The 20,660-nt window shown below is 45.4% G+C and overlaps 1 protein-coding gene across 4 annotated transcripts; it reads left to right on the top strand.

Moving 5' to 3' along the window:
- Window positions 1–1,957: 1,957 nt before the first annotated feature.
- Window positions 1,958–12,428, top strand: CDV3 (CDV3 homolog). 4 transcript variants are annotated; one of them, XM_061996728.1, is made up of 5 exons: window positions 1,958–2,448; window positions 4,405–4,484; window positions 7,078–7,214; window positions 8,932–9,094; window positions 10,618–12,428. In XM_061996728.1, exons 1-5 carry the CDS (start codon window positions 2,224–2,226, stop codon window positions 10,622–10,624), a joined length of 612 nt encoding a protein of 203 aa, XP_061852712.1. In that variant the 5' UTR covers window positions 1,958–2,223; the 3' UTR covers window positions 10,625–12,428. The 4 variants fall into 4 exon arrangements, with proteins under 4 accessions (XP_061852712.1, XP_061852713.1, XP_061852710.1 ...); XM_061996729.1 differs by having other exon boundaries at window positions 10,368–12,428; XM_061996726.1 differs by having other exon boundaries at window positions 10,187–12,428.
- Window positions 12,429–20,660: the final 8,232 nt, after the last annotated feature.

The following is a 20,660-nucleotide window of genomic DNA, read 5'->3' as shown; positions in this document are numbered from 1 at the left end:
TCTGTGATTCTATGACATGACAAAACTACAGGGCTACAGGGTGGTGACGAGAGGTGGACCTGTATGCCATGACATACAGTAGCAATAGTTATGTCTCCTCCTGACATAACCTGGAGGAGGAGAGACAAAGTTCTCAGAGCCCTCTGGGTAAATCTGTACCTGAGCAGAGGCATCCAGAGCACTGTGTGTTGCAAAAGGTTGGTCAGGCAGGCCAATGATTGCTGCAAAGCTGTCTGCTGAGCTCCTGTTCCCGTCACGGCCATTCTGGATACATTCCTTGTGTTACAAACGTTACTTCTGCCAGGCCATGCCTGTGAGACTTTTTTTTCAGCCAAACGTCCTCCATGTATTGAGGATTGAGGATTGAGGATTGCTGAATTTGAGAAGAAAAATACAAACCAGAAATGTTGGCTTTTTTTTTCCCCCCCTGAAGATAATGTTTTACACAGCAACAATCTGAACCATAAAAGCCAAGACAGTGCATTCTGAGAGAACTACAAATGCTGTGCATCAGCATGTTTTCACAGTTTTACATAAAAATAAAATTAGGTGGGAGGCAAATCCAAGCACAACAGCATATGTAATGCTTCCTTTAAAGTGCCTACCAAAGCATGTCCTTAAATCTGGACCTAAGCCCTCCAAAGCCTAAAACATCGCTGCTATTTTCCATGGTTTCCACTGAGTCAGAACAGCTGACACCTTTCTTGGTACTCTGCTCCTGACAGGTATTGAGTTTCTAATCCGGAGTTGGTGATTCCAGCCTTAGAGCACTGCATTTGCAAAGGACAAGTGAGGCAGATGCTAAAAGAACCAGATATTCCCTAGGCTTTGAGTTAGGAAAGCTGCCAGGAATTTCATGCGTATGAATGTCTAGAAGACATCCTAGACAGGGTGGTGTTTCAAGTCTTACTCACTTAACCACATCATTTCTCAAGATGAAAGCTGAATTGCCTCCTTGCATCCTTCACGGTGACAGCGTAAGGACACAGCTCTTTCTAGGGGGCAGGGAGGACGAGTCTTAGTCATTGGGCATAAACTTAATAGCAGTGTAGCATTAAGAAGCAGGCATTTCTTTATTACAGCACTGGGTGCACAGGGAGGTGGAGGGAGATCGTTCCACCGGAGGTGCTTCCCTCGTGCTGCTTTGAACACGGCTTTTATCCCTGTTGAATACGCATGCATTAGATTTCCTGGGACTGACTAACTACCACATTTACATAGTTCTCTCGTGTGCGGCCTGGGTCTCGGCAGGCTTCCACGGAGCTCTTTGATGGTCTCTGGTGGCAGACTTCCCAACTCCAAGGTTTCTCTGCGTCTCCCCAGGATATGCGAGGCGCGGTTGTGAGATTTATGTCCCTGATTGCATTTTTTCCTTGAGGCCCCTTACAACAACCTCAGCCGGGACTACGGGCGAGCGCCACTTCACCTCGCGGCAGGCTGAGACGCCCCCTGAGCCGGCGGGACTGGCTGAGGGACGGAGCTGCCCATCGCCCCGAGGCGGCTCTGGAGGTGCTCAGTGGAGGAAGCCTCGGTCGGGGTCCCGCTCCCGCTTTGGGCTGGGCGGGACGGACCCGCGGGCAGCGGCCGCTGAGGGGGCGGCGCGCGCGAGGACCCGCTGAGGCGCTCGGGGCCGCTTCCGCCGGGCGCACGCGCCGGACACGCGCCCGGGCACCCGGCGCCGCGCGCCTCCCCCCGCCCCGCCTTCCCCGCCTCGCGCCCGGCCGGACCAATCGCCGGCCGCGCCGCCGCCTCCCCGCCCGTCACGCATTCCCACGTCGTGACGTCAGCGCCTTGCCCCTGGAGACTTCTGACTGGACAGCGGGCACGTCTTTCCCGGCCGCTCATTGGCCGGGCCGTGGCGGCGCATGCGCGGCAGAGGCCGCAGGCGGGAGGCCCCGCCCCGATTCCGCTGGCTCGGCCCAGCTCCCCGCCCCCCCCTTCCCTCTCTTTCGGGCCGTGTCAAGCGGCGGCCACCAACGTGGAGCGCGGCGGCCTCCTCCCGCCGGGCGTCGGGCGGGCTCCCGCCGTGCGCAGCCCTTAGGCGCCCGCGCTCCGCTCCCCTCGGCGAGGGCCGGCAGGCAGCGGGAGGACGCGCCGCAGCCGCCGTGCGGAGCTCGCCTGTCGGTCCGGGCCGCCGCTGCCCCTTCTCCTTCCCCCTCCGCCCCGCCGTTGGGAGCGGCCGCCGCCGCGCGCAGGGCCCAGCCAGCCGGCCCCGCCGCCGCCATGGCGGAGACCGAGGAGAGGAGCCTCGACGACTTCTTCGCCAAGCGGGACAAGAAGAAGCGGAAGGAGAAAAGCAGCCGAGGGGCCGCCGCCGCTTCCAGCGCCTCCAACGCCGCCTCCAACGCCGCGGGGGCGGCCGCGGCGGCCGGGGGAGCGCGCCCGGCGGACGGCAGCGGCTCCGGGGCCGCCGCCTCCAACGCCGGCTCCGCCAAGACAGTGACCAAGGTGCGGCCGGGGGCGGGGGGGGCGCCGGGAGTTGCGGGGGGCGGCCGTGCGGGGCCCGCTCCGTCGGGGCGGCGGTGGGGGAGGGGTCACGGCTCCCTCCACCAGCCCGGGTGCCGCCTTCCTACCGGCAGGGGGCGCCGCCGCCGCCGGCCCGGGGGAGCGGCGCCGCCCGGCCATGTGGGCGCCCTTGGACCGGCGGCGGCCTGGCAGCGGCACGGAGCCCCTGGGGCAGGCGCTGTCTCCCGGAGGCTCCCGGCCTCCAAACACTCGGTGTCCGCTTTGGGGCAAAAGCGGTGCCGATTCGCGGGGTGCGGTTTGAGTTCTGCCCAGCCATTCCTGGCTTCTGGGCTTTGGATCACGGTAGCGGCCACAACTGGGGATTTGCATCAGGTGCCAGCCATAGGCCACCTGGGTGTGTGGCGTGTGGACCGTGGCGATAAGACCTCACCCCCCCGGCTCTGCAGGCAAAGTACACCGAGCTCTTTACCTTTCTGCCAGGAAAGGATTGCCTGCCAGTAATTTTTTTGCAATGAAACTGCAAGGGAAGCTCAAGTGCTTGTAGCTGAGTTAGTGCCCTGCAACTGGCTCTACTGTGTCTTTTAAAATGAATTTTGAGAAACACTGTTTCATAAGATGGTGTGATTTGGCAAGCTTGACACCTGCTGTAGTTCTCTAAGTAGACCAAGGTCAGCGGTGATATTTCAGCTGCTGTTCTGCTCATTTTTGCTTGTAAACTATCAGATTGTTACTGAAACTTGTATTTGTGTTAGAAATCAAGACTAGTAAATGTGAAAAGTACGTTAGTTTGGAAACTGTGATGTTTCCATGGAGATGGGAATATAGGAAAGATTTTAGCACTGTGGACTAAATGCTTTTCCACAAGACTGAATCTTCAGCAGGCGTTGTGATAATGAGGTCATTTTCTACTTCTGTTACTTTAAAGCAGGTCAAACTTTTCCTGGTAGAGGCTGGTAATGTAGAAGATCCTAGGACAGGGCTTTGAAAAGAATCTGTATTCCCAGCTGTTGAGCAGAAAGGGGGCTATGCCATTGGCAGACCTTGCTTGCAAGGTCTCTGTGTTTAAAGTAATATAACTGCATTTCACATTGAGTGTGGCAACTCTCTAAACTGCTTATAGGCTGTGCACTAGCAACATGGCAGAACATGGGAGGACTACTTACCTGTTCCAGTTTTTGGCCTACCCTAATAACCCCTGAATCTGCTGATTACAAAACTGGCTCCACTTATGTAGGTCTCTCCCCAAACATACTCAGCCTCCCGTTTTAAAACCTTACAGCAGTGCTCTCCAAATGCTACTATTTTTGTGTACCAAGATTGCTGTGGTTTCAAAGGTGACATTTTTACTATTTTAAAACATTCTTAAGAAGACAAGGAAGGCTGTAAATGTTGTTGCAAATGTGGAAAAGTTAAATGGTACCAATATTAATCCCTTGTCATAAATCCACTGTAAGCTATTCTGAATGTGCTTCACTGTTTGGCACATGAAATAGGTGATGGCAAAGTAAATCTATAGCTTCATGTGCATTCAAACTGTCCTGAAAGCTTGCTGGTTGTAACAAGAAGAGGTCTTACCCTTGTAGATCCCTGGTCTTGGCTGCACAGCCCTGTTCCTTGCTTTGTGCTGGCCCTCGACTTCTTGCTGGATTTTTACTGAGATGATGTGATTTTCGTTCACTTGAACGACTTTTTCCGCTGAGGCATTTTTGGGCTGTTCTAGCGAGTTAAAGTCAGCTCACAAGCGTGTCAAGATGACATGCAGTAAGTTAGAGGAGGAGGGAGTAGAATCCTTGTCCCTGTTGGCAGTGGCACACACAGATTGGTTTTCCACAGACCTGCACCTTCAGTTTTGGTTTTCTTTGTATTATCTTAGTCACATTCTCCTTTTCTACTTCCAGTGTGAAGAAGTTAACAACTTACATTTTTCTCTTCTAACAGGAAGAGGATGATTGGAAGGAGTTTGAGCAAAAGGAAGAAATCGATTATAGTGGTCTTAGAGTTCAGTCCATGCAAATAAGGTACTTTTGGGTTTTTTTTTCTTTCTCTCCTATGTCTAAAAAGTATGTGCTTTCCTCAGCTGCCTCCATGGACTCCAGTGAAACAGAGGTTTGACGTGTTTCTGCTAGTGTAGAACTTTGCTGCAGAGTAACTTAGGTTTGCCTGTTTTCTGCCAGCGTGCTCTCTTACTTTCTAAATTGCTGTCGGTACTCCAAGTCTATCTGTTTTGGTGAGGATTCACATTTTTATTACAAATACTTAATGTTCCCCTCCATAAAGACAGTGAAGTAAGAATGTCTGAGAGGGGAGTGCAGGAGAGTAATTGCCACTGAGTCATTTGACTGCTGAAAGGGTATTTGACTCAGTCTGTTCAGCAGGGAATGAATTCCTGAACAATTGCATTTTTACTTCAGAAACCCAAAAGTATAGTTGGTGAAACTAGTGTCCCCTGACAGGATTTCACAGGACTGCACTTATGACTCTCATCCAAGATTCTGTGTTCTTTTTCATTAGGTTGTTCCTGTAGTGTGGTCCAAATACTTAAGTCTGTCCTGGTTAAGGAAAAAACATTTCATAAAGTCAGAAAAAGGATTTTTATGACCTCAATCACTGATCATCAAAGTCTTAACTGAGACTTGGTGTTCAGAATAATGCCACTTTAAATCATCTTACCTGTAACTAGTGCAATAGATGCTTGCTGTTAGAGCAAGTCTTACATGTTTGTTTTAGTTCATATCCCCTACACCTCCCTTTCAGTGGACTAGTCCTTTTAGGCCATTTGCACATCTTTGGTCCCCAAGCTCTCAATACCAACCAGTTCTCCCAGCAGATAATCACCTCTGAATGGACAAGTAACAAGTGGGCTGCTGCTTCACTGACACTAGTAATGTCTGACTGAAAAGTGAGTACTTGGGCTTTTCAGACAAAGGAGACATTCTGAATGCTTTTGATGCTGTGTCAGGCTTTTGAGGCGTGTGGAAGTTTCTGCCAGGGGCTTTTGTAACCACTCCAGGAGCATGGGGAAGGAATATGCACTGGAGGTCATAAATTATCCATCTGCTGAGCTGTCTTTGCAGAAAATAAAACACAATGTATCATGCAGGGGTGGGATGTTACATATCCTTACTCTGTTCTAGCTGGGCATCTGCATAGTGAGGTGTTGAGACTCGGTGGTGATCCTGCTCACGTGGTTGTTGCTGTATTTGGATGAACAGTGAAAGGCCATTTAATTTTCAGAAGTGATACGTATTTTAAACTGATCATGATTAGTAGGGTTTGGTGTATTATAAACTACTTTTGTATTCACTCTTTGCCACTGCTTTTCAGATCACTGTCATGGTTTTTTCAACAGCCTCACCCTCCACATATGTCCCATCACACCACACAGCTTTCTGCAGGAGCTTTGTGTAGCGAATTACATCGAGTCTCCATCTATTTCTGTGCAAAATAAAATAGGCTATTGCATAGGGTTTCTCTTAAAGTTACTTATTTTTCTCTATATTTTTTGATTGTCTGCTTTAAGGAAAAATCTTGGTGGGTTAAGTCTCATTTGTGTGTATAATACACCAGTGTTTCTCAGGTGGTTGTGGTTATAAGGAAAGGGAGCTCAGGACTTGCTTTCTGTCACTAGTTTTCCACAGTTTCTTCCTCTTGACTAAAGTATTTAATGGAAGCTGGGCTTGTAGCCCTTTCCTGCTTTGTCATCTTATCACTTCCACAGGTATGACTCTCTCAGGAGGAAAAAAGTCTTTAAGCTTTGTCATGGTTTAACCCAGCCAGCAACTGAGCACCATGCAGCTGCTTGCTCACTCCTCCCCCTCCCAGTGGGAGGAAAACTTGTGGGTTGAGATCAGAACAGCTTAATAGCTAAAATAAAATAAAATATAACAAAACATCTAATAAGGATGGTAATGAAAAGGAATATAACAAAAAAGAGGGAAACATTTTTAGAAGGGACCAAACCCCAAGTGATACACAGTGCAATTGTTATCTCCCACTGACTGATGCCAACCCTTCCCCACCAGCTCCCCCCAGTTTCTATACTGGGCATGGCACTCTATGGTATGGAATTGCCCTGTGGCTAGTTGAGGTCAGCTGTCCTGGCCATGCTTCCTCTCAGCTTCCTGTGCACCTACTCACTGGCAAAGCACAGGAAACTGAGCAGTCTTTCACTTAAGATAAGTGCTAATTAGCAATAACTTAGACATCGGTGTGTTACCACAGTTACCACATTATTCTCACACTAAATCCAAAACAGAGCATGGTATCAGCTACTAGGGAGAAAATTAACTATCCCAGCTGAGGCCAACAGAAAACAAGAAATCAAAAGCTCAAAATAAGAAATCAATCTACTTGATGACTTATTTCAGTCTGAATTTGTCAGGGTTTTTAAGGACTTCTTTCCTTCTCAGTTGCCAAGTTAAGTAGCAGCGTGCCAAAAATGATTCAGATGAAAGTACTAATCAATACAGTGGTTACAGGACTAATGTAGTCTGGGTAAATCTGGTATCTTCAGCACAGTAATCATGAAGTCTTGTCTGTGGTGATTGTTTCAGCTCTGGCAAGTCTTAAACCTCTGTTTGTAAAACACGGCTTATCGTTTCTATTCTGTAGTGAAAAAGAAGATGATGAGAGTGAAAAAAGAGAAGAACCCAATGACAACTGGGAAGAGACTGGTGGTGGTGTAGACAGATCATCTGGTCCTTGGAACAAGTCAGCTCCTGCACCAGCACCTGTCGTTGAACCAATTGGTAAATGTAACCTTTGTTGTTTTTTCCAATCAAAAGCATATTGGGGTAAATGAAGCTGCTCAGAGTAGAGCTCAAGGGGCAGTTCCTAGTCAGGCACCATCTAACATACTCATGACTTGTTTGATGTGCTAGCAAATGAGGACATTTTCCTGAGAGAAAGGATCTGAGGAAGTGAATTGCTAGTACTGTCAGGTACTTTAAATAAACACCAGGGGTTTTTATTTCTCACTTCAGAAGGTGGGTGGGTGGGGGAGAGCTCTCCATCTTTGAAGGAGATCCCTTGACTTTGCAATCTCCAAAATATCTGTTAGAAGTATTTCTGTTGATCTAAAAATACTGCTTTGACAACTAAGCTGGTGTTCAGCCAATATCTGCTGTCTAATATGTCAGTCCACACGTAGGCTTCTGTGGTTAGTAGTATGCTTTTCAAATCAGTTTTAGGCTACAGAGAACATGACAGTGTGAAATTGATCCTTTAACTGGTATAGGGCTTTACCCTTGATGAAATACAATTTGTTAGCATCAGCAGAGATAGATTACTTTGCCGTGACCTGAGTTCAGACTCAGTGAATTAATCAGTGCTATTTCATTGTAGATTGTTGCCTTAAATACAAACTACTTGCATATTCTCTTGTGCATCTGAAGAGGTGCTTTAAATAAGATCTGACAAACACATAATTATGTGTTTATCTAGTTTTATATGTAAGCTGCTAATAAATTCCAAATAAGAAACATGAAGCCCTCGTCAATGGTTTTCATAGAATGACAGGAGTTGGAAGGTACCTGGAGAGATCATCTAGTCCAACCTCCCTGCCAAAGCAGGTCTCACCTAGATCAGGTCACACAGGAATGTGTCTAGGTGGGTTCCGAAAACCTCCCGAGGAGCCTCTACACCTTCCCTGGGCAGCCTGTGCCAGGGCTCCCTCACCTCAACAGGGAAATAGTTTTCCTTATGTTTAGATGGAACTTTTTGCACTCCAGTTTCATCCCATCACCCCTTGTCCTGTCACTAGATACAAAAGAAAAAAAGTGCTGCCCCAACCTCCTGACACCCACCAGATATTTGTAAATATGAATGAGATCTCCCTCAGTCTCCTCCAGACTAAACAGCCCCAGTTCCTGCAACCTTTCCTCATAAGGAAGATGCTCCAGTCCCCTGATCATCTTGGTGGCCCTGTGCTGGACTCTCTCCAGCACTTCCCTGTCCCTCTTGAGCTGAGGAGCCCAGAACTGGACACAGGACTCCAGATGAAACCTCACAAGGGCAGAGTAGAGGGGGAGCAGACCTCCCTTGAACTGCTGCTCATACTCTTGGATGCCATTGGCCTTCTTGGCCATGAGGGCATGTTGCTGGCTCATTGCTGGTCAGTTTATTGTCAACCAGCACTCCCAAGTCTCTCTCCTGAAGCTGCTCTGCAGCAGGTCAATCCCCAGCCTGTCCTGGTGCATGGAGTTGTTTCTGCCCAGGTTTTGATCCCCTGAGCTTTGTGAGGCAATACACTGGAGCCACATTTTAATTTGGTTAAATTAGGTGACATGTCATTTCCTGCTTTGTCTGAAGTATTTGCTTCCAGAGCTTTTAAAGAGGCAAAAACATAAGATTCTTTTTGCTTTTCATTTCTGTGTGTGTTTGGTGCTTCAGTTTGATGGGGTGGGGTTTTTTTCCAGATATGAATGCAAACGTAGTCCCTTGTCTAAATGTCCTTCTCTTAATTAGTTACAGAAGCCCCCGAGCCAGTTGCGAGCGGCGGCGTGTACCGGCCGCCCGGCGCCCGGGAGGGGGGCAGGCCACGGAGGGCACAGCAAGGACCACCAGAGATCTACAGCGACACGCAGTTCCCGTCGCTCCAGTCCACCGCCAAGCTGGTCGACAGTCGAAAGTAAGCACATCCCCTTAATTGCCCAAGAGGCACGTTTTTAACTGCCCTCTCTCAAGTTCTTGTTTTGGTTTAAGGCTTAAGCCTGGCTCTTTTTGCCAATCAGAGTGATCTGTGTAGAGATATGGGACAGGTCTTAACTGTACTGTCCACCTCTAGGAAGGGCTTCATGTGAGTTAGCTTTGATAGGATGTAGCCCAGTGAAATAGCCCAACAAGATGTGCAGTTACCTTGTCTTTGACTTGCTGAAGGGTTTCCCTGAAGCAGACTATTTCTGCTCTTGACAGCATCTGTTCCCTAAGCTAGGAGCCATGGTGAGCCTCAGTGGAATTACCATCAGTAGCCATGAGTAGGATGCCTTGAGCATGCTGCCTTCTCCCTAGAGACTGGAAGGTGAAGGGAAGAATGAGGTTTCATACAAATATAAATGGATAAACTTGCTGCCCGAGCTGTGGCTTGCAATGATGAGCCCCCCAGTTGTGCTGAAGTGTGTTGTGTTCTATGGTGCTGAAGACCTGCGTCTTGCCCTGCATTTGAGTCCTGATCTTTCCACAGCCTCATTTCTCTACAGAAGAGATAGCTAGGCCAGTATCTATTTCACTTAGGGCTTTGGCAGGTTGGTTTTTTTTCCTGCTTGCTATATTATTGACTATTACAGCCTGGCAGAAGCTTTGTTTCTTCTGTGGGGTGTTTTTTGGTGTGGCTTTTTCTGCTTGGCAAATGATAGGTGTTGTCATTGATGCTCTGGGGGTGAAGGGTGCAAGTGGAGCTAAGATGAAATTGAGTGAGCATTCTAGAAATAGACTTCTGCCTTCTGAAACAGATTTTTTTTTTTTTAATAGATGCACCTAAATTTAAGAATGTGAATACTGAAACTTAGAATGTGATCTGAATTGTGCTGGGGGCAAGCCTGATATTGGAGATAAGGTTTTAAAAGATTTGCTTGGGAATGTTTGGCTGTTCTGTTAAAGCTCTAGACCTCATTGTTCTGTGTTTGGTAATGTTTTTTGTTGGGATGGGGTGGAAATGGACTAGAAATTCACGATTCACAAGCCAGTGATAAGGTATTTACTGATTACATTTCTTTTCCCGTAGGGATAAAGAAATGGAGAAGAGCTTTGAAGTAGTAAAACACAAAACTAGAGGTAGGGAGGAGGTTTCAAAAAACCAGGCACTTAAATTTCAGCTAGAGAACCAGTATGCTGTGCTTGGGGATCAGTAGAGCTGCATACCCAGTACAATTAAGGAATGCTCTTTTGGTAACCCTTCTACTAAGGTAACTAAACTACAGCTAACGGCTATGATGAACATGCCACCTTATTTCTGCTGGATCTACTGCAGCAAGTGCAGACTACTTTGACATAAGTGATTGATTCTCCTGCACTATGGAAGCATATTGTTACAACTTCTCCATTGGATATGGGGCAAATTAATGTAAATGAATTGAACAAGAGTCATCGGTGTTCTTTAACTGCTCAGAAAGATACCTACAGCCAGGGGTCATTTCCAAATCTTTTTATGTTCAGATACTGAGCCTTCGTAAAGGTTGACTACCTCAGACTTGCTGCACTCATTGTGGACACCATGTGGATCACAACTTCTGGAAGAGAAGGTTACAGCTGTTTTAGTGGCCACCTGAAACTTGAAACCAGCTCTACTGGATTCCTGTCAGAAATCCTGCAGAAGTCAGCCATTTGGTTCCAATTTGCTATAACAAAGATTTAAGTGACCTTAATGACAAACCTATTCTGTTCCCCTTCTGAAGAATCCTGTCACGTGGAGCCATAGCCTACTAGAGACTCGTGGAGCGTTCCGTACCACTCATACCATCCAAGTACAACAGAGCTGTAGTTTGTTTACCTTTTTAGATAGCTGTACTGAAGTAACTGCAAAACAAATTAAAACTCATTCAGTATCAGATTTGAGGAACGATGGGTTTGAATGGTCTGTTTGCATTAGCCATTTTCACAGCTGTCTCTAAGTGTTTCTTTCTTCTGTTCCCCACAAAACACCCACCTTGTTTCTGGGATCAATTTGCAGCACATTTAAATAACGATGTTCATAGTGAAATAGGGTTTCATTTGGTTTTCGCCGTGAGGTTTGTCTTTCTCACCCTAAAGCACTACGATGGATGAGTTTTGACTTAACACAGGTATCCAGACTGCAACTACAGCCTTTGGAATCTGTGTTCTAAAGATGAGACGTGGCAGTAGTGATAGGAGATAAACATTTTTCCTCTTTGAAAAATAGTGATTTGCTTGTTGAAGGGTAATGGTTACTTGATCACCAAAGTAACTTAGTATGCAGAGGGACGACTAAAGCTGGTAAGCCTTACCTGGTTGGCTACTCCTGTGAAGCATGCAGGCTTTTCGAGGCAGAAATCCTCTTAAGTAAAAGGCAGTGACTTCTTGAAGTTGTTGGCCTCTGACTTAATTCAGTGGAAGGAGGCAAAATGGCACTGACACATTAGGAACATAGGACACTGCCTGCAACTGACTGATGAACAAAACCTGTCCAGTACCAAACGTGTCCTGCTGTAACTGTTTTTCTCTTCTCTGAACTCTTACACCAGAAGGAGAATGAAGTACAATAGTGGTGTGCTCCAGTGTTGAGGTTTCTCAGAGTAAATGCCAAAAAATAGACCCGACGTGTATAAGAGTTGCCAATGGCAAAAACAACCCCAAGGGAACAAACCAAAACTTGCTTACGTGTGTGGGAGTACTGTGTATGTGCAGAAGATGAGGATGATGTGGGGCTCACCTCGTTGGGTTCCCTTTGACTAACTGCTGACTCGCTTTAAAGCTACTTCTCTGAGGCCAAGGGGAATTTTTGCTGTTGATGTCAGTGGGGCTGGGGTTTCACCTGGTTGGTTGTGCACAGCCTAAGACTTGCCTTGCCCTTGCAGAGTTAACCGTCTCTAAAACTCCTGCTCGAAGCTGCTATTAAAGAGAGGGCTGAAGGGACTATTGTTAAAGGTTGGAGAGTTCATTTGGAAACAAAGCCCCACTGAAAGACTTGATACCAATACCTTGGACTCTGGGCCATGTATCTTTCTGGAAAATACATTGTTGCCAGCAAAAGTGTTGCTTTGTCACTAAAGATTTCCGGTGAATGGACATGTTGCTTCATGTGGTGAAATGTGAAATCTCAAAATGCTTTTCCAGATGCTCTAAATGAGATGACCAGTGCACATGAATCAAGTTTCAGTCTACTGTGTGAAGGGTAGATGAGACTGTCCATTGTACCGTCGTTAGTTGAGGTTTTTGGGCACGAGTTCTGGCAGTTTGAGAAAACCCTGTAACAGTTTGAAATCAAATAAAATGGCAATATACATGGATTCTGGAGTCTAATGAATTTTTCCCTTTAGTTTAGTTTATAACTATGCAAAGCTGAGGAAATGCAGAGCATGTGGACCTTTAAGGGATGGGCCCTGGAGTGGGTAGTCAGCCTGATGATAAAGTGGGATGTGTTTAAGAGCTTCTAGCAGTACATATTACTGTGCATATTACTATTTATACATAGAAACTTAGTTTGCTATTTGTCAGAGCATCTTATACCATATAGGACTGCTTGTGAATTGAGTGTGAATGAGGCTTTGATTTGCTTTTTCACTTGAAAGTAGCTTTGCTATGAATTCAAGAATGGGGAAAAAAACCCAACCAACCTCTGGATGGTTGCTGTCACTGGAGTCCAGCAGCTACTGATTGATAACTAGAGGTGTTACTTTTGGAGCTTTCCTTAAAGCATATCATTCCAGGTTCTTTCTTGAGGCATAAAGGAAAGAAAGAAGAGAAATGCAGCAGCTTTCCATAGCACACAATGTTAAAGTATTTTAAAGTGTTCCTTGTGTTAAATGTTGCTGCCAGCAACTATCAAAATGCCAGTTGTCAGTATCTTCCTTGTAACAATTGTTCTGCATGCCTGAGATGTTGAAAGTCAGTCCTCTGTGGAAGCTCTGTATGCTTTTGAGACTCTGAAGGCCAGCTTTCTGGGGTTGGTGGTTGTGTGCATCCAAGGCATGCAAAGAATGTTCAGTTCATTCCTTCTGAAGGCTCCCTGAAGGCTTATTCCATAAGTGAAGGATTGGCAGTTGTAGAAATGAGATTCTCGATACCGGCCAGTAAAACACAGTTGTGTGCTGCTTCAGGAGCTTCCTAACTTGTAACATGCTTTTATGGTAGGTTAGGTGTTCACTTCCAATTTCAAGGTTCCATTTTACTTTGGATTAAAATACATTTTCTCTGGCTTAGAATAAAACCACAGCCATGAAGTTTCTCATAGAACACTGAAATGTTCAGAACTTCCTGGAAAAGGAACACTTGGGATTAGTGATTCTCGGTCACACAGTCTGTATTTACGGAATGTTAAAATGCCAGAAACTAGGTAATTTTAATAAAGTTGGACTTCTCAAATGCCTGCTGTAGGAACCTAGCATCTGTATTTACTTGAGCTGATGATAAATGTGTAGGAGAGGATTAGTTTAATCTTATTCACAAATGAAGAGGAACTGACAACTAAAATGACCGTCTCCCACTACTTCAGTTTTGTCTTTGGAGCTAGCTTTACCAGTCATGCCCACACTCTCTTAAATTCATCTATTTTTAAGTTTTGTAATGGTACAAATTGTGTCAAAGGCCTGAACCCACAGGGACCAGGAGTTTTTGGGATCTGACTCTTATTTGTTGGCTCTTGGAAACTTCCACCACTACACGCCTGAGGCACGTGTGCTGTGTAGGTCTGGTAAACTCAGTTTGATAGAGCTGCATGTGCTTGTGGTTTTCTGTCAAATACCATAACTAAAATGGAGCAGATGGTTCTTTAGACTTGTAGGGCTTCATGTGCTTATTTACAAGGTAGTAATAATAATTCTTTCCACTGGAATACCTCTTATTTCATGTGACCAGTTTGTATCAGAGGTCCAAGAAACTAAATGTTTACAAAACCACCATGAGTATTTAAAGTCTTTATGAACAGTCACCATACAGGCTTTGTTGCCTGACTGTAATTTAGTTCCCAAATTATCCTTCTCTCTCTTTCCAGCTTTTAATTTCATAGTTGGATTTTAATGGTAAATAGGGGCTTTATTTGGGAATATGAACAAAATAATATGCATTTAAGTTTCAGATGCATAAAGTAAGTATGCACAAAGGGGAGGGAAATGACATATTTGCCAATAAATTCTGAAGAACAAGTCAAGTCAGCTTGTCTGTGTATTGAGGTTAAGATGAGAACTTGCATGCTCTAGCAGATGGAAAAAGAAATGACAGCAGAAAACAGAACAGAGGAGTCTAACACTAACTCCTCTAGAGTCTGGCTTCCAAAGCACCAAATGCCATTCTACTACGTTCTGTGTGAAGTGAAATAGAACAGGAAAGATATATTTTGTTTAAAACTGGGGAGTATGGAAATGATGCAAATAAAACACAGGAGGGGTAAGAAGAGGGGTTAGGAAGGCTGATTTCTAAATGATAGTATGAAATATCTCTAGCCTGAGGTAGAGAGGGGCTTGGAGGGAAGTGCTGTGTTGGATGGAAGCTCCTCTTTCACAGGCAACAGATCCACCTGGCCTTAAACAGCAAAAGTGTTTGAGGTTCAGTACTTGGGGAAGGCATCCCACTTTATTTTTTCCCTTTAAAGGAAAGAATTTGGAAAACCTATCCAGGGGTAATTCTGTATTGGTACAAAGCAGTTGGGTGAAAGAACCCAAGAGAAGAACCAAGAGAAGAAATTCCAAGATAGTTTAGCAGTCTTTTTGGGAAATAACATGTTTATACTTTCTCACTTCTGCATGATAAAAAGCCAAGACCCTGATTCAAATGGCTTACAAGACATTTCCCTCTTATTGAGAAGCATTTTCTAATGGTAGGTGTGTGTTCAGTTGCTGAGGTTAAAGAAGTTCAGTGGTCTGATTAACCAGAATGCAAATCTTTTCTAAGTTGTATCACAGTATTGATGAACCACCAGAAGTAGTGCCCCTGGAATACTGCAGTAGGAAGTATGCAAACCAATGGCATATACTGAAAAGAAGCAAGTCCATTTTGTAGAAAGAGCATAGGACCACAAGAGTTGGATTTGCCCTTGCTTTTCCACTGAGCTTCTGTGCTAACTTCAAGTAATGAAGTTTCACTTTGCCTCAGTTTCCCAGCTGTACTGAAACGCCCCAACAACACACCTCACAGGGGTGTTGTGAAGCCAAAGCTGTTCTTTGTTAAGGACTGGGGCCGATGGAAGGTGCTACACAGGAATAAAAGATGCTTTTATTAGCTTTCTTGACAGTATTTTAATCCTACTTTAGAAAAGGCTCATTTCTACAGAATATAAGAAGCCTTCCATTCAAGTATTATGTCTTTAGACTTAGTTTGTACAGGTGAGGAGAAAGTTCAGGCTGAGCAGACTAACTGGCATTTCCTCTCTTTTAATTACCTGTGCAACCCAAATGGCATATTAATAGGAGGCTCTTTGGTTTTACATATAAAAGAAGTATGGCTATATTTTGTAAAGCTCACAACTGAAATAAAGTCCTGCTCACAGTTGAGAGCCATCTCTTACAATGTGGCTGGTTTAAAGTTTGTTCAAATTACATGAACTAGAAATGTCCACCATTGAAAGCATGTATTTGTGTCAGGATAATGTGGTGTTTTGTAGTAGGAATGTAGTTTTTCTTCCCTTTTCTCTGTGTAAACACAGATTTGTCCTGCTCTTTATCCTTTCCTAAATGTAGGCTGAAGTAGCAGGGAAGTATGGGGGAAAGTCATCTTCACTTCAAAACTGCTACTGAGGCAGGCAGTGGAAGAAAGAGATGAAAGGAGTAAACTGATGGGAAATACGACGAAGAGGTTTCTTTCAAGCAGATAAAGAAATGATGAGAAGACAGAGCTGAGAGGGATAAACATAAGGATGGGCAGGAGAGGAAGCAGCATGGGTACAGAAGAGGCGATTACCCTGTTACTGTTATTTCCTGTGTTATCAGTTAACTGCAGCTGAAGGAGCACAAAATAATTTTTATGAATATGCCCTTGTCTGCTCCTGCTGGTGATTGCCAAGGCCCATTGCTCAGCTTTTGCAGGGGGCTGCCAAATGGAAGCAGAGACACGATGGCAGTGTGCATGCAGACACAGGCCTCAGGTGGGTACTGGACAGATGAGGCCTGGCCTTGTATAAAAATATCTTCTCTTCCTGATATTTTTATTACTGCAGCACCTCTCAGACAGTTAATGTGGATCAGATGTGACAAGTGTCTGTCAGAAATGATTGCTGTGAAGTTTCAAGAAACCACTGCACTTGCTCCAGAGGAAATGTTGAACTAGCTGAAGAATAAGCACTAAAGAATACACAGGGAGCTGTTTGGAATACTTATGGTGATGATGAGGAGGAGTGATAACTGAAATGAACAGACTGGCAGGTGGCTTAAAATGACTGAAGTATATATCCTGTGATATGGTGAGGAGAAGAAATGACTTTTTAAGATGTAGGTCATCTATTTTTTTTTCTTTCTTAACAACCAAACTACCTTGTCTTACTCTTTCCAGCTCGTGAAGAGCTGTTTTCATCCTCTTGCCACTTTCCTCCCTGTGTTTTTCTAAATATGTCACATTTTTCAAGGTGCTGATGAAACAGCAAATATCCATTGAGGACCTCTTAAGAGAAATACATGTTGTCAATATGTTTCCACGTTGTTCTGTCTTTAATACAGCCTAACATCTTATTCACTTTCTTGACTGCAACTACACATTGAGCAGATGTCTCCTTCAGCGAGCTGCTCAGGGTGATGCCTACACTGTCCCATTGAAACTAACTCTCAGAGTCCACCAGAGCATGTATGACTGGGTTAAAACCTTTCCACTGGGTTTCTCTTGCTGTTGACCTGCCTCTGAATTGCCAAGTTAACAGCTAGCTCACCCTGGCACTTGCCAGCTTCCCGCCGCTGACAGTCCTGGTCGTGTGCTATGGGCTTCTGCCACCTGACGTGCTGGATCTTCAGGGCTGTGTGTGTAATTCACTCTTCTCCTCAGTGAGTAGCATGGCATACTCTTACTAATGTTTACTCCAGCTGACCTTTTCTGTTAGCTTTCCTGTCTCCTGCCTTTGATTTTCTTTCTAGCTCAGTTACAGCCTTGAAGCCATCGAGTTATAAACTGTCTGCTTTACTCCAATGAATTTGCCTACAGAAGACTGTTAGTTAAAATGCTGGCATCAGCTTCCTTCTTTTTTTAGTTGAACCAAATGAGTTCTAGAACAAGCCCCATAGTAAACTTGTTTTAAATTTCTGGGTTACTCTGCTCTTTCCTCGTGGCAGAGATGAAGCAGATGGATTACTTGGGCAGCCACCACATGGGCTCAGCCCATACTTGTTGGGAGTATTTAACTGGACACTGAAATTAGATGACAGTATTTGAGATGGAGGGATGCAGCAACACTGGGGTGCAGGCTTCCTCTTTGTGGCTTGTTTAATCTCTTTGCACTCTCATCTTGTACTTTAGCAATCATATATCTGTAAGTAAGGTTAAGCCTTTAAGGTCTGACTGCATTTACCAGTCAACAGAATACAAAAGAGGTGGAACAAGGGAAGGCTCAAGCCTGTGAGGATGTATAGCCCAATGCTTCAGAACTACATCATCTCAGTCTCACAATACTGTGTCCTAGAGAACAGCTGCTCTCCAATACTGGTGCTGTGTGGCTGAGAAGAATGTGCCTTGGATTTCTCACTCAGATAAATGGTACCTGTCAGGGGTTCTGTCACAGCCTAACTGGCAAAACCAACGGTGGCTGCTAGGCATTTATACAGTTGGCAAAGCGGAGGCGAGGTTTTTGTTGATTTTGATGGGGTCAGGGGGGATAGAGCAGATGCAGCAGTATCAGACAAGTTGTTACGCTCTTCCACATATCTCAAAGATGCCTTGCTGCTGCTCTACTCACCTGTCTTACCTCTGTAAATCCTTACTCTGTTACTAACCACACAGTAACCTTTGAGAGCGACTCATTCCAGGACCGTGCACTGTGTCTTTAAGTTGGGAATAGGTAAACTGGCATGACTGTTCTAGATAACTGGGCCATTGCAACTCCAAAGCCCAGCAAAAACCTCTTAAGGTGAAGAAAGGTCAAAGTAAGGTTATTCTCTTCTTTTATTCATCTACATCATGACCATGCCAAGGAGTTCTAGGCAGCTGCCTCAATTATTCACCACTTATTTAGAAAGCAGCTTTGGAAGAAAGAACTCCCAAGTCTTGGTCATGCTGTATTTGCTCAGTCAGGGTTCCAGCATCATCTAGCTCCATCTGTTACAAAACTGCTTAGCAAGTACCTGTGATCTCGAAGAGTTTAAACCTGTCCTTCATGGGAGCCTAATTCCCACAGAATACACCAAAATGAAAGCAGTAGCACTGGCCACAGTACAACACAGTTCAGCTATGAAAAGAAGGGTTGGATGACTGGTAACATGCTAGCTCAGACAAAACTGTCTGATCTGGGTCTTAGGGCCTAGCCCAAAGCATTTTTCTTTCTTTTTAATGGAAAGAGGAGTGAGTGCAGAACAGTAAGAGAACATCTCTGCACCTGAAAAAATGTGAAGCTGCATTTCTTTTCAACAACATACCAGAATGTGTCACCACTAGACTTACCCTGAAGAAATGAAGATAAAGTCATTTGAGTGCTTAGTGCAGTGCAAAAGAATGAATGATACTGTCTGTTTGGGAAAATGGTTGGCTGGGAGCCCCCTGAGCACAGCAGAAACTGTTTCAGCAAAGTAGAGTACAATCTGATCCATTTCTGAGAATCCCTGTGTGGCCCCCAGTTAACACAGGAACCTGATGGTGCCTGTATATTTATATAATGATATATGTTTGTAGTCCTAATTTAAGTTCAAAATCTGAACTGTATCTTTATTTTTTTGTTAGTAGATTTTTTTTTTACCCTGGTTTATCTGTCATGGCTTCTGCAGCTGACAACGTCTAACTCTGCAGTGCACACACCTGTTGTCCTTTTGTCCCATGTTAGAGCAATGGTATCAAACTCTGTAAAGCACTTTTGTGATGTTTCCTGTGAAGAAAGCTGGAGAAAATAAATTTATCTTAACAGCACCAAGTGAATTCATACCTCTGCATTGGTCTCACTTTTGTTGTGTCCCCTCCTCTCTTCAGCAACAGGCCAGTCGTGGCAGTTGGTGTGAGGGACAGCGGCGTTCCATGCTCAGCAGGAACTGGGGCTGATCTGGCTCTAACAGCCACTTTTTACCTCTCTTCCCCTTGCCTCACTGTCCTACCTCCTTCCTCCTGGCTTACAGCTGCCAGCACCCCAGGCAGTGCAGGCTGGGGGCAGGTTGGGGCATACCTGTGGGTGCCAGCTGAGCAGATGGCTGGAGAACAGGTAAGGCTCATGTCCCACCTTACTGGTTCCACTGGGGGTTGGTACATGTCCATTTTTAGTTGCTCTCCTCCTACCCTGCCCCTAGGATTCACAGCAGCTTGCAGGAACTGTGTGGCTCCAAGGCTTCTTTAAAGCTTGGCTAAGTGGGTCAGGGAGTGGTTTCTTATCTATAAAATGAGAACAGTGGCACTGCCCTTCCACAGCAGCTGCTTCTGGGGCCTGGGAAGGAGGAGGAAAAAGAAAATGAAGTCACAGGACCCGTAGGCCTCACCTATTTAAAATGCCTACAGTGCAACACAGCATTTTGCAGGCAGAACAGAGAATTGCCAGTGAAATACAAAGTTAATTCAAAATGTGACTTAAGGCATTAACAGCAGTATTATTTTCAGCATGTGGACTTGGAGCAAGTCAGATGTTTGACATCCAAAAAGAGCTACACCTCTACACAACAATCTTGCCACAGCCTAAGCCTCCACTGATCAGGGCACAGATCTCACTTGTTAAAAAGAATCCTATTCTTCACATTCACTGCCACCTTTCTATCCTTCCTGATGATTCCTTCAGGGCACTCAGCACATTGCAGAGCTCACTGATACAACAGCCACTGCACTAGAGTAGGAAGCAGAAGCACAAAGAAAGGCAAGCTGCCTGCCTGCTCTCACCTGGAGCCGCCCGCAGCGCAGTTCTCCTGGCCCTTCCTTCAGCAGCAAAACTCCCTTGGCCCTTCCTCCAGCAGCACAGCATTAGTTCTCCCCAGCCTAGAGCAACATTCTCGAGATTGCACAGGGCTTAGAGGCTTCTGGCTCCTCTTGTCTTCTATCTGCAACTGATACCGAGGCAAAGACTTGCTATAAAATGGGAGTATTCAGCAGCTAGAAACTAAACAGAATATACCCCAGAGGCACTTCAAAACAAGAGGTGCATTAAATAGACTCTAAAGATGTTACATGTACCCTCCCAGACCATTCCACTGATGCTGTGCAACTGAATGATGAGCTTTTCTGTTCAAACAGGCTGCAGCAATTCCAGCTCCTCAGATTTCATAAGCACATTTGTAGCCACCCTGCCTCACACACAGGAAGTTCAGTAAATAGAGACCCAAACCCCATAGTTACCAAAAGGTCAAACAGTTGTCTGACAGAACATTTCCAGCTGCTGGAATCCAACATCTCTGTTCTGCCTCTGGTTCCTGTCACAGCCTTGAACA

Source organism: Colius striatus, chromosome 5, assembly GCF_028858725.1.
Source record: "Colius striatus isolate bColStr4 chromosome 5, bColStr4.1.hap1, whole genome shotgun sequence".
Classification (NCBI taxonomy): domain Eukaryota; kingdom Metazoa; phylum Chordata; class Aves; order Coliiformes; family Coliidae; genus Colius; species Colius striatus.
The sequence above is the reverse complement of the archived record's forward strand: the minus strand, read 5'-3'. Positions and strand labels throughout refer to the sequence as shown.